This window comes from Etheostoma spectabile, unplaced genomic scaffold (assembly GCF_008692095.1).
Source record: "Etheostoma spectabile isolate EspeVRDwgs_2016 unplaced genomic scaffold, UIUC_Espe_1.0 scaffold00010924, whole genome shotgun sequence".
Classification (NCBI taxonomy): domain Eukaryota; kingdom Metazoa; phylum Chordata; class Actinopteri; order Perciformes; family Percidae; genus Etheostoma; species Etheostoma spectabile.
The window spans coordinates 1-14107 of record NW_022603879.1 but is presented as its reverse complement, the minus strand read 5'-3'; the positions used below and the strand labels follow the sequence as shown (position 1 = coordinate 14107).

The 14107-nt window shown below is 44.6% G+C and overlaps 1 protein-coding gene across 1 annotated transcript; it reads left to right on the top strand.

Annotated features, from left to right (window-relative positions):
* Window positions 1-1052: 1052 nt before the first annotated feature.
* LOC116679369 (NLR family CARD domain-containing protein 3-like) lies at window positions 1053-11677 on the top strand (the record flags this gene model as incomplete). The annotated part of the gene is given in 9 exon segments (XM_032509032.1): window positions 1053-1223; window positions 3536-3617; window positions 3813-4020; window positions 4157-4412; window positions 7798-9318; window positions 9404-9577; window positions 9843-10016; window positions 10336-10382; window positions 10506-11677. Coding segments are annotated over 9 exon segments (3178 nt in total), but the record flags the coding sequence as incomplete, so codon positions are not given.
* Between the last annotated feature and the right edge of the window lie 2430 nt (window positions 11678-14107).

Sequence of the window (14107 nt, the reverse complement as noted above, 5' to 3'; positions counted from 1 at the left end):
CCTGACACCCTGCTGGCGTCCAGTGTCCCTGACCCCTGTTGTTATCCAGCGTCCCTAACCCCCAGCTGGTGTCCAGTGTCCCTGACCCCCTGCTGGCGTCCAGCGTCCCTGACCTCCAGCTGGTGTCCAGCGTCCCTGACCCCCAGCTGGCGTCCAGCGTCCCTGACACCCTGCTGGCGTCCAGTGTCCCTGACCCCCTGCTGGCGTCCAGCGTCCCTGACTCCCAGCTGGCGTCCAGCGTCCCTGACACCCTGCTGGCGTCCAGCGTCCCTGACCCCCTGCTGGCATCCAGCGTCCCTGACACCCTGCTGGCGTCCAGTGTCCCTGACCCCCTGCTGGCGTCCAGCGTCCCTGACCCCCAGCTGGCGTCCAGTGTCCCTGACCCCCTGCTGGCGTCCAGCGTCCCTGACCCCTGCTGGCGTCCAGCGTCCCTGACCTCCAGCTGGTGTCCAGTGTCCCTGACCCCCAGCTGGCGTCCAGCGTCCCTGACACCCTGCTGGCGTCCAGTGTCCCTGACCCCCTGCTGGCGTCCAGCGTCCCTGACCCCCAGCTGGCGTCCAGCGTCCTTGACCTCCAGCTGGTGTCCAGTGTCCCTGACCCCCTGCTGGCGTCCCGCGTCCCTGACCTCCAGCTGGTGTCCAGTGTCCCTGACCCCCTGCTGGCGTCCAGCGTCCCTGACCTCCAGCTGGTGTCCAGTGTCCCTGACCCCCAGCTGGCGTCCAGCGTCCCTGACCCCCTGCTGGCGTCCAGCGTCCCTGACCCCCAGCTGGCGTCCAGCGTCCCTGACCCCCTGCTGGCGTCCAGCGTCCCTGACCCCCAGCTGGTGTCTTGCCCCTACTTCCCCTTGGCACTGGTTCCCGGGGTTCCTCCGACACTGGTCTCTGGGGTCTCCTTCGGGGTTCCCCTGGCCACAGTTTCGGGGGTTCCCTTGGAAACAGATCCCCTACACCCAGTTCCCTTGTTCCCTCTAGTCCTCTGTGATTGGGTTCTGTCCTCATTCAACTACAACACTTTACCTGAATTGACACTCAATAAATGTGCTTTTCTATCAGGACCCAGCAGAGATTAGAGTCTGCTGATCCTGATCCTGATCCTGATCCTGATCCTGGACCTGATCCTGATCCTGATCCTGAAACTGAACCCAGCTGTGTGTCCTTTAAGAGTGACCGGTCATATGAATTCATCATTAACTTTAAAGGAGAGCGATTCTCAGCTGCAAAGAGGTAAAGTGTTTATAATATTATAATATTACTGATTCATATATATTTTCAGCATCTTTCTTCTTCACACATATTTATATTCTCACATGGGACAATGTCCAATCAAAGCAGTCTTCAACTCATGACTTTAGATATAAATATTAAATATAATATAATAATAAATATATATAAATATAAAATGAAATATTGGATCTGGTTTGGTCCTGTATATTCTCTGGTGTTTGAGCTTTTTAACCCTCATGTTAAAACGTCTAAATCAGTATTATGGGTCCAGAAAGTAAGTACAATTGCAAGTACTTGACCGCTACTTTCATTGAATTTACGTTATTCTATTTTAAAGCATTTGAAAGAATTGAAATGGTTTTCTCTAATTTTATTGAAAATATGTGATCATTTCAACATTAGGTATAATTTCCTATAAATGAGGTTCACTGACCATGAATTCCAAAAATGAGCTGGTGTCAGTGGGAAACAGCGTCATAAATGTCGAAAAAGTTAAAAAACTTATAAATCATGTATGTATGTATGAGTATTTATATGATACAGCTGCAAATAACTATTATTCACCAGTATTTATTAACACCTGTGTATCAGCTAGAATTCTGTCCTCAAAGACCTGTTAGTCTGTCTTCTAATGTCCCTCAAGACCTGTTAGTCTGTCTTCATAATGTCCCCCCCCCCCCCCAATTATATATCCTAAATTAGATGCACCTGTTGAGGTCGTTAGCTGCATAAAGACACCTGTCCCCCCCATCCAATCAGTAAGAATCCAACTACTAAACATGGCCAAGACCAGAGAGCTGTCCAAGACACTACGACTAAACTGTCCCCCTCCACAAGGCTGGACAGGACTACGGGGACATGTCCAAGCAGCTTGGTGAAGACAGGTCACTGTTGGACTCATTAGAAAATGGAAGAAGCTAAACATGACTGTCAGTCTCCTCGGACTGGTCCATGCAGGATCTCACCTCGGGGGGTCTCCATGATCCTAAGAAAGGTGAGAAACCAGACCAGAACTACACGGGAGGAGCTGGTCCAGGACCTGGAAAGACCTGGGACCACCGTTTCCAAGGTTACTGTTGGTAATACACTAAGACGTCATGGTTTAAATCCTGCATGGCCCGGAAGGTTCCCCTGCTTAAACCAGACCAGGTCCAGGCCCGTCTTAAGTCTGCCAACGACCATCTGGAGGATCCAGAGGAGTCATGGGAGGAAGTCTGGGTCAGATGAACCAGAATAGAACTTCTTGGTCCTGATTCCACTAACCGTGTTTGGAGGAAGAAGAATGATGAGGACCATCCCAAGACCACCATCCCTACTGTGGAGCATGGGGGGTAGCATCATGCTTTGGGGGGGTTCTGCACATGGGACAGGGGGACTGCACTGTATTAAGGAGAGGAGGACCGGGGCCTGGATTGGGAGATTTTGGGGACCAACCTCCTTCCCTCAGTTAGAGCATTGAAGATGGGTCGAGGTCTTCCAACATGACAAAGACCAGAAGACCACAGCCAGGAGAACCAAGGGGGGGCTCTGGAAAAAGCAGATCAAGGTTCTGGGGGGGCCTAGCCAGTCTCCAGACCTAAACCCAATAGAGAATCTTTGGAGGGAGCCCAGAAACCTGACTGGTCTAGAGAAGATCTGTGTGGAGGGGGGGCCAGAATCCCTTCTGCAGGGTGTCAGACCTGGTGCAGGACTACAGGAACCGTTGGAACCAAAGGCTGCTGGACCAGATGTTAACATGGATCTTCTCAGGTGTTAAATACTTATTTACAGCTGGATCATACAAATAAATAGTTAATAAATCATACTTTGTGATTTCTGGATGTTTTTTTAGATTATGTCTCTCACAGTGGACATGTCTCTCCCAGTGGACATGCACCTACGAGGACAATTTTAGACCCTCCATGATTTCTAAGTGGGAAAACTTGCAAAATAGCAGCGTGTTCAAATACTTATTTTACTCACTGTATAAGCCTCAGGGTGCCCCTTCCTTGGTAACTTCATCTGCACACTTACATTTCTGTTGTACTGCACATTGCTGCAGATCCTGTTTTAACCCTGTTTGTTTAGCTCTTTGTTTTAGCTCCAGAATGAGACGTCTCTCTAGTTTTATCTCCAGAGTGAGACATCTCTCTAGTTTTATCTCCAGAGTGAGACATCTCAGTATAGTGAACAGGACCACCAACTCTTTACTGTCAGGGGAAACCATCTGATTCTATGTTGGAATAACACTTTAAGTCACAGGACCTTTACCTTGTGTGTGTCTCTGTGTAGACAGACATGATGGGAGCTAATTCTTCCTGATTCCTCCACAGAGTGGACCAGGAGAGCTCAGAGGGTCCCAGTGGGTCCCAGTCCTCCCAGCAGCATCAAACCCAACTGGACTCTATCTTTATGGTCTGTACATGTACACCAACTACTTTAACATCTATTCTGTTCCCAATCATCTCCATGCTGCCCTGTTCAGACCAGAGGGTCCTCAGTCCATGGTGCCCTGTTCAGACCAGAGGGTCCTCAGTCTGTCCATCATGGATCTGATGGTTGCTTCCATGATTTCAGTCTGATGGTCATTCATATAATCTTCTGTTCCAGCTGCTGGAGGACAACATTGTCACGTTTGTAAAGAACGAGCTGAAGAAGATCCAGAAGATTCTGAGACCAGATTACCCAGAATGCCCAGAGCGTCAGAGGGAGGGTGAGGATGAAGATCAGAGGAGGAGCAGAGAGGCGTTCCTGAAGATCACACTGCACTTCCTGAGGAGAATGAAGCAGGACGAGCTGGCTGACCGTCTGCAGAGCAGTAAGAGGATTTCTCTAAAGAGTTAACTTGCTGGCTATAATAAACAAGTTTACTAATGTCTCTGGGGATGGATGGAAGTTAGTTCCTTTTTCTTTGGAAATCACCTACTGATCTTCTTTGTTGTGTCTTCATTCAGGAAGCTCTTCTGGAGTTTGTAAGCGTAAACTCAAATCTAAGCTAGACAGGAAGTTCCAGCGTGTGTTTGAGGGGATTGCTAAAGCAGGAAACCAAACCGTTCTGAATCAGATGTTCACAGAGATCTACCTCATGAAGGGAGGGGCTGCAGGGGTCAATGAGGAACATGAGGTCAGACAGATTGAAACAGCATCCTGGAAACCAGACAGACCAGAACCAACAGTCAGACAAGAAGACATCTTTAAACCCCCACCTTAGTCTAGTAGCCAGCCCATAGAGCCCCATTGTGAACCCGGAAATGTTGAGTACACCAAAGTTTTATTGCAGAAATGTGAAGTATGGGTCCCCAGTATACAGAAAATGACGGATGCTAATTTGCATATGTTGAGCAATTTGCATAGTTAGCATAATTAGCATTAGTAGCTTAATCGTCCAGTTTGACCACATATTTTGCACTGTATGGCCAATTTCTACAATATGTAAGTGGTTTTAGAGGATGCTGATTTCTTTTCTGGCATTTTGAGATTTCAAAGAGCTAATTTTAGGACTTATTGTGATTTATTTAGGTAAGTTCCAATTACTTTCAGGCGTAATTATAGGTTATTTTTATGTTAAACACAATCTTACATTTCAGAATTAGCAGAATTGGCCAGGTCGACACTAGATTTTGCACTGTGCCATCAGTTTCTACAATATTGGAATGATTTAAGAGGTTTAAGAGGACGTTAAATTCAATTCTGGCACTTTCAGACTTCAAAATGGTAATTCTATAACAAATTTGGATTCATTTAGACACATTTTTTATTAACTCAGGACGTTTAGGTTATTTTCATGGTAACACTATAACCTTACATTTCAACTCTTGCTCTTTGATGTGAATGTTGATGACCTAAATTTGTTGACATTTTTGAGGTTAGGTCATGTTTTCCTGCAAATAAGATGTGGCAGCTAGCTGTTGTAGTTGTAATAAGTATGTAGTAAAGCAAGGAGCATAGTCTAGTTTTAAAGTAGTTGAAACATTTTTTATTATGGAAAACGTAATCATTAAAGAAAGTAGTTTCACCAATAGCATATCATCCTTAAACAGAACGCCGCCGTTATTAGCTCATAGCCATATCGAACAAGCTAATCACAAACCACCAAAACTTTAAGGAACAATAATTTTTGGTACAACATAACTTAAGTTGTGTGCTCTGCAACAGAGCTTGTTGGTAAACGATCTGTCCTGCGCATGTGCAAGATGTTCACGCATGCACAGATGATACCATGATGAACGTGGATTTATGACCTTACGATACTGCACAATCTGTTCCCGTAGATAGTTAAAGAAAGTCCGTTCACCGCCACTGGAAAGCTAACTGTAGTTTAGCTGACAGCTAATTCAGCTAACCACCAGCTGAGAAAGCATGTAAAAGACCCTCAAAACTGAAAATAACTGTTGAAATATATAACAGCTGTTACGTCAGTTCTACTTGTGCTCATTTAAGGAAGTTTTTCCTCGCCACTGTTGCACTGTTGCTTGCTCTGGAGGAAACTACTAGAACTGTTGGGACCTACTCTATCTGTAAAGTGTCTCGAGATAACTCGTTATGAATTGATACTATAATAAAATTGAATTGAAATTTAAAATACAATCACTCGAAACATGGTCTTTATTATTACTGTAAATCTTAGTTTAGCTGTAGCTGCTTTTCGTACTGTTTACTTGAATAACGTTATTTTAGGCTGAATCAAACTGTCAGCTAGTGATTAGTCAAAATAGCTGTTAGCTAAATTAGCATCAGCTTGCCGGTGCAGGCTAACCGTTCTCTTAGCTAATTCATGGTTCCAGTCTGCCATACCCAGCCACCAGATGTTGTCATTGCGTCCCAGCTCATTTATCGTGGTTTGGCCATCGTCTGGGACAGTGGTGCATCTTGCAGCCAGCATAGGACGTCGGCTTAATTGTTACGACACCCAAACATTTGTTGTCTTTGACAGATATTTGCAGGTGTCTGCAAAGGACCATGAGAGACATAGAAGAGCAGGACAGAGCTCCACAGAGTACAAGCTCTCATTGACTACACCTCTACCTAGTCGAGACAAAGTCTGAAAGACAAGCACAACAAACAAAGGCTGAGCAAACTCCTGTGTACTTTCAATGTAGGAATAATATCATGATGGTCAGTAAAGCTGACAGCATTGCCACTCATGATGAGGCGGATATATCACTTATAACTTACATGTTGTCAGACATGGGGCTTCAACTGTTCACATTCTCAGTGATGACACAGATGTCTTTGTGCTTTAGCTTTATTGGTGTTAGAAGGCTGGTATAATAACTAACCTACAGATAAAATGGCACAATTCTCAGCATAAATGCCATTGCAGAGAATCTGGGTGACCAATGTGGTTCCATTCTGGCCATGCATGCTCTTTCGGGATGTGATTCCACCTCATATCCTGTTGGGAGGGGAAGGTGTCTGCACTCAATGCCATAAGAGTCGTTCCTGGTAAGCTTCTCCACTGCATTGGAGAGGCAGAAGCCCCAAAGTTACAGATCACAAAAGCAACAAGGGCTTTCTTTCTGGCTCTGTACAATCAGAGGAACTTTGTAACCTTGAATGCAGCCAGGTATGGAATTTACCAAAAGCGCCAAAGGTCCCCAGCACTGAAGTCACTAGCTTGCCTTCATGGAAGACGTGTCCCCCTACAGGCACTGCTATGGAAAGCAGCAGACCATCTTTACTATCCTCTTCTTTTCTGTCATCATCTTCTCCAGACCCTTCATCCCTCTCTTTGTGCTCTTGGTGTTGTATAAGTATGATGCAGCACACACCATCATTGCCTTTGCAGAAACACTAACTGGTAGGCCTACAGGCCAGACCTACAGCTGTACAAATGCACTTTGCTGATGTGCAAGGTTTCAACCCGGCTTTGCAACCACAGCTGACAAGTAACAAAACAGGAGGAACAACTGGACTTGAATCCTGGGTGGGCATAATCAGTTCCTCTCCTTCCTTTAGGCCCATAGTCTTATCTCATCCAAAATAGGAGATATCCACAGCTGGTGGATCAGGCTGATGAGGCTGCCTTTGTTAATTAATTGTGAGTCATAGCAGTATGCTTGAAGGTGGTAGCCAATGTGTGCTTTGTGTAGTGCGGAGGTAAGGCCCTCTTGGTTAGCCTTGCGTCTGGCGGGCTGACTCGGTTGGCCCAGACTCAGTTTTAAGCTTCAGCTTAAGTACACCCTGAAAACAATGCATCAACATTCACAAAAGCACTCATGATTCTGAAATGTAAGATTGTGTTACCATAAAAATAACCTATAATTATGCCTGAAAGTAATTGGAACTTACCAAAATAAATCACAATAAGTACTAATATTAGCTCTTTGAAATCTGAAAAAGCCAGAAAGAAATCAGCATCCTCTAAAACCCCTAAAACCACTCACATATTGTAGAAATTGGGCCATACAGTGCAAAATATGTGGTCAAACTGGACGATTAAGCTAATAATGCTAATTATGCTAATTATGCAAATTGCTCAACATATGCAAATTAGCATCCGTCATTTTCCGTATACTGGGGACCCATACTTCACATTTCTGCAATAAAACTTTGGTGTACTCAACATTTCCGGGTTCACCTAGTTGGCTACTAGACTACCTGGAAGAGATGAACCAATCAGAACCGTGATGACAACGGGAGTGGCTGGCATCGGGAAAACAGTCTTAACACAGAAGTTCACTCTGGACTGGGCTGAAGGCAAAGCCAACCAGGACATCCAGTTCACATTCCCATTCACCTTCAGAGAGCTGAATGTGCTGAAAGAGAGAAAGTTCAGCTTGGTGGAACTTGTTGATTACTTCTTTAGTGAAACCAAAGAAGCAGGACTCAGCAGGTTTGAAGAGGTCCTGGTTCTCTTCATCTTTGACGGTCTGGATGAGTGTCGACTTCCTCTGGACTTCCTCAACACTGAGATCCTGACTGATGTTACAGAGTCCACCTCAGTGGATGTGCTGCTGACAAACCTCATCAGGGGAAATCTGGTTCCCTCTGCTCGCCTCTGGATAACCACACGACCTGCAGCAGCTAATCAGATCCCTCCTGGGTGTGTTGACATGGTGACAGAGATCAGAGGGTTCACTGACCCCCAGAAGGAGGAGTACTTCAGAAAGAGATTCAGAGATGAGGAACAGGCTGAAAGAATCATCTCCCACATTAAGACATCACAAAGCCTACACATCATGTGTCACATCCCAGTCTTCTGCTGGATCACTGCTACAGTTCTGGAGGACGTGTTGAAGACCAGAGAGGGAGGAGAGCTGCCCAAGACCCTGACTGAGATGTACATCCACTTCCTGGTGGTTCAGTCCAAAGTGAAGACCATTAAGTATGATGGAGGAGCTGAGACAGATCCAACCTGGAGTCCAGAGACCAGGAAGGTGATAGAGTCTCTGGGAAAACTGGCTTCTGAGCAGCTGCAGAAAGGCAACCTGATCTTCTATGAATCAGACCTGACAGAGTGTGGCATCGATATCAGAGCAGCCTCAGTGGTCTCAGGAGTGTTCACACAGATCTTTAAAGAGGAGAGAGGACTGTACCAGGACAAGGTGTTCACCTTCGTCCATCTGAGTGTTCAGGAGTTTCTGGCTGCTCTTCATGTCCATCTGACCTTCACCAACTCTGGAGTCAACCTGCTGGCAGAAGAACAAACATCATCAACACAGTTCTACCAGAGTGCTGTGGACAAGGCCTTACAGAGTCCTAATGGACACCTGGACTTGTTCCTCCGCTTCCTTCTGGGTCTTTCTCTGCAGAGCAATCAGAATCTCCTACGAGGTCTGATGACACAGACAGGAAGTAGCTCAGAGACTAATCAGGAAGCAGTGGAGTACATCAAGAAGAAGATCAGTAAGAATCTGTCTGCAGAGAGAAGCATCAATCTGTTCCACTGTCTGAAGGAACTGAATGATGGTTCTCTAGTGGAGCAGATCCAACAGGCCCTGAGATCAGAAAGTCTCTCCAAAGATAAACTGTCTCCTGCTCAGTGGTCAGCTCTGGTCTTCAGCTTACTGTCATCAGAAGAAGATCTGGACGTGTTTGACCTGAAGAAATACTCTGCTTCAGAGGAGGCTCTTCTGAGGCTGCTGCCAGTGGTCAAAGCCTCCAAAAAAGCTCTGTACGTGGGATTCATTCATCAATAAATACTCTATTTACTCAACAAGAGAGCATAATAAATACCTTGTTTCCTGTTGTCTCTCCAGGCTGAGTGGCTGTAACCTGTCAGAGAGAAGCTGTGAAGCTCTGTCCTCAGTTCTCAGCTCCCAGTCCTCTAGACTGAGAGAGCTGGACCTGAGTAACAACAACCTGCAGGATTCAGGAGGGAAGCTGATCTCTGATGGACTGAAGAGTCCACACTGCACTCTGGAGACTCTCAGGTCAGGATTCATTAACCCGTTCAACTGATGACCATTTAAACTCTGAATAACTTTAGTTGATAAACAGTTGACGTGTAGCTTTGTGTCTGTTGATATGATAAACTTTAGCAGTGGTTTTGAGACTCAATAATTAAATATCACAGATGTTTTTAAAGATTATCTAAATCTGGACTAAAATGTAGCTGGACAACAAAGAAAGAAAGAACTAGCACATGGCTCCACGTGTTGACAGAGGCTTCCTGTGTGTTGTTCTGTGTGTTTCCAGTCTGTCAGGCTGTCTGATCTCAGAGGAAGGCTGTTCTTCTCTGGTCTCAGCTCTGAGCTCCAACCCCTCCCATCTGAGAGAGCTGGACCTGAGCTACAATCATCCAGGAGACTCAGGAGTGAAGCTGCTGTCAGCGGGACTGAAGGATCCTCTCTGGAGACTGGACACTCTCAGGTACACACACTGATCAACAAGAAGGAGATATTAGTGGAGGAAGTTTTAAAGGGGAACATCTCCAGGAACTAAATGATAGCTCCCTTTGTTAATCATTGATGTAGTTTAGACAGATCGATGTATGTTAAAGGAAGTATCCATGGTTTTAAGAAATGAAAACATGTTTTGTCTTAGCCTTAAATAAAAGGTTGGATCAAATTGGACAGCTTTAGATCCTGTTGACACAAATGAGAAAATCCCAGCCCTAGATTTGATCAGAAGGAAGCTGTGTGAGAGAGTGATGTAATGCCCCCCCCCCCCCCCCCCCCTCTCCTTTCAGGGTGGAGCCTGCTGGAGTCAGATGGTTGACACCAGGTCTGAGGAAGTGTAAGTGTGTTTTTAATTTCATTCATCAGACTGTGACATCACTCATTCAACCCTGTGATGTCATCACCAAAGAGCTGATTGGTTAATAACTGCAGCTGTGTTGTGTCTCCTTCTCTCCGTCAGATTCCTGTGAACTCACAGTCGACACCAACACGGTGGACAGGAAACTCAAACTGTCTGACAACAACAGGAAGGTGACATATGTGGAGGAGGATCAGCCATATCCTGGTCATCCAGAGAGGTTTGAGTCCAAGTATCCTCAGCTGCTGTGTAGAGATGGTCTGACTGGTCGCTGTTACTGGGAGGTCCAGAGGAGAGGAGAGGTTTATATATCAGTGAGTTACAGAGGAATCAGGAGGAGAGGAGACAGTAGAGACTGTTGGTTTGGATGCAATGATCAGTCCTGGAGTCTGAGGTGCTCTGACGATGGTGGTGGTTATTATGTCAATCACAATAACAAAAGAACACTCATCTCCTCCCCCCATGTCTCTGGTAGAGTAGCAGTGTATGTGGACTGTCCTGCTGGCTCTCTGTCCTTCTACACAGTCTCCTCTGACTCACTGATCCACCTCCACACCTTCAAAACCTCATCCACTCAGACTCTCTATCCTGGGTTTGGGATTTCGATCTGGTCTCCTGGCTCCTCAGTGTCTCTGTGTCCTTTGTAGGAAGGAGAATCTCTTCCTGTTTCTCACTGTTTCTCGTGAACATCTTAAACCTCTTACACTTCTAGTCCTTTAACCCTCAGGAACTGAAGGGGTTGTACACGATCCTAAACGGCACCTCTAATTTATATTTCAATCATTTAATAACCATAAAACACAGAAACTTACAGATTGTTGCAGCTAACGGCTAACGAGCTAGCGGTCCCAGAGGTCTCTTGTGGGTCTTTCTAGCCTCTACAGGTGGTTTTCTATCCATCCTGGAACCTGGGCCTTTTTCAGGGTCGTTGAGCATTGAATCCAAACTGTTTCATCCAAGATTTATCCACTTGATAATAATCCATCATTTATCACGTTTTCACTAATTTCTGCCACTAGCTCCGTGCTCCGTGGCTTTGGTAGATCTCCCATAATGCATTGCTTTCATGTTTTTCAACCAATGGGAAGCCAGGTCCGTCACACTTTATGCCATAGATGGGCATCCGAGCGAGAGCAAAGAGTATATAGAGTGAAAGATCGATAACTCCAAGTCCAACTGGTCTAATGTGATCAAAGATATTATATAGAGGACAAGATAGATAACTACCGTGTTACAGAGGAGGATGGAGACACTGGTGGGAGATTTGGCATGTATTTATATTATATATTTATATTATATATTACATATTTGAGCCTTTTTGGAAGAAATGTTAATGGTATGTGCTTTATGTGAGTTATAATGTTTATTATATTTATTTTTGCATATAGGAGAACTGTTCTAGACATACAATGCTTCTGTAGCATTGCTGTGGGTGTATTATCAATAAATATGACATTATCATGTTGATTATTCTCATAAGTAAATGTCATGAGGGCAAAAGCATCTGGACCTTTTTTGAGCAAATGTATTTTGTCATCTGTATAAGTTATGATGATTATTTCTTCACAGTGTGACTCCCAAGACATATGAGAAGTGTTTTAAAGGTTTTACTGCTCTGTCTGTGATATCAATACATATCTGGAAGATTCATGTTCCGTTTTATTTATTTATTTATTTATTTATTTTTCTTTAAGGTCCTACAACCATTTTTAACATGCAAGTGACCTCACTGCAACCCAAATATTCCAATAACCCAGTTTGTCCTGAAAAAAATGATGTTGATATCTTGACTGTAGACAACAGGGTTGATGTTTTACAAGTTATTATAAAATAAATCAGACGGACATTAAACTGTAAACATGGCCTCAGGTCTCAGAGGATTAACTATTATTAGCTATCATTAACTCTTATTTCGTGAAAACCGTGCAGCAAATCTCTTAGAAAAGTCATAGCCCACCATTCCCGATCATTACACACGTTTTGATGTATTGTGTGTGTGTGTGTTGGCAACGCTCCGGGACTAGTAGCGGACGAAAACCTGGAGTTAATCACTCAGAAAGTCAGTTCTAGAGGAAGAGCTCATAGTCTAGATTTAAATAGGGTTTAAGTGTGTAGTAGCTGGACAACCAACTAGATAGAGAGAGTGTGTGTGGTGTGTGTGTGTGTGTGTGTGTGTGTGTGTGTGTGTGTGTGTTTGTGAGTACAGTAATATAAATGACAACTTCCTACTGCAGTTAGCACTGATTGTGTGTTCTCTAACGTCTGGCCCAGAACCCAGAACAGGTTTTGGGATGACGGTACGAGAAGATGCTGAAAGTTCAAGAGGCTGAAGCTGACGGCCACATGAAGCCTGGTGAACCAGGGTCTTCATTCTCTGAGCCACTGGGTGGCGCTCTCTGGTCAACAACTGGTGGAGAATACACTGAACTCCAACGCCTTAAAACCAAGAGCGCCATCTAGTGGACTCAGAGAATAAAGACTCTAGCTCCGTGTTATCTCCAGCTCTGTTCATCCACGTTTTTATCTCAAATAGTGATATTTAATGAAGATGCTTTATAGAAACCGTAAAATTTGATGAATCTCGACTCAAAAGAAATCCGTTGGTCTCATCAGATTTTGTCATGATGATGATGATGATCATTCTCTTCTTCTGTGGTAAACGCTGATGAAACCTGATCTGCTGATAATAAATAATGAGTTGATTAAGTTTTAGTTCAGTGTGCCGTGGTGCTGCAATAGCAGCACTCGGTACAATGATATTATGCCATACTTATTATTATATTCCGCCTGTTGTTTGTCCCATACTAGTCCCAAAGCGTTGCCAACACGCGCAAATCACACACGAAATGTGGGTTTTGATCGGGAATGGCAGGCTATGACTTTCAACAAGATTTGCCGCGTGGTTTTACCGAAATCGGCAAAAAACGGCAAAAATGTCCCATAGACATGAATGGGAAATGTTGGGAAATCGCTCAAAATGCCCCCTCTTTGGGCCGTGCTGTACCGCCCTACTTTAACGTAGAAACATGATTTAAAGTTTAAACGAAGACAAGACTTTGCTCTTATTGGGCGAATGGGCGTTCAGGTATCAACCACGGTTTCTCCCAAATCCCAGTTACGTTTCGTCCGTTTTCAGACCGGCTCAGATTTTCCAATGTGTGTGTATGTGGCGGAATGTTCAGAGCTAGAGTGGGAGACAGAGTGTGGAGACTAAAAAAGTTATCTTTTTTTCTCTATACTTGCTCCCACGCAACAATTTAACTGGTCATGGACAATTGATACATCAGGACGTAGGTATTCTTGTCTAGTTTATCCAATATGCTCATTTATGTGATATGATGTATACTTTCCGCTCAGCGACCTTTCAAATGGAGAACAGTTCCACATTGCCTCCATTCACTGTAATTGTAAACATGTCCACATTTCTGATCAGAACGCAGAGCGAAGGACTTTTTACATCGCTGATACGCCACATTGTAAAGTTATCACATAAATTTATATCAATACATTCACAAAGGCCTGTGGTGCCCACGAGAACCTCAAATTGATATCTTGTATCCTTTGATGATATGATCATTTGTCTGAGAGCTTGGTTCAGTGTCTGATAGCTGGTGACAGCAGGTGCCAGGTGCAGTCGTTAACTGATTACAGATCAAAGAGATGACATCACAGAGCTCAAAGGCTTCCTATTGGTCCTTAGTAAC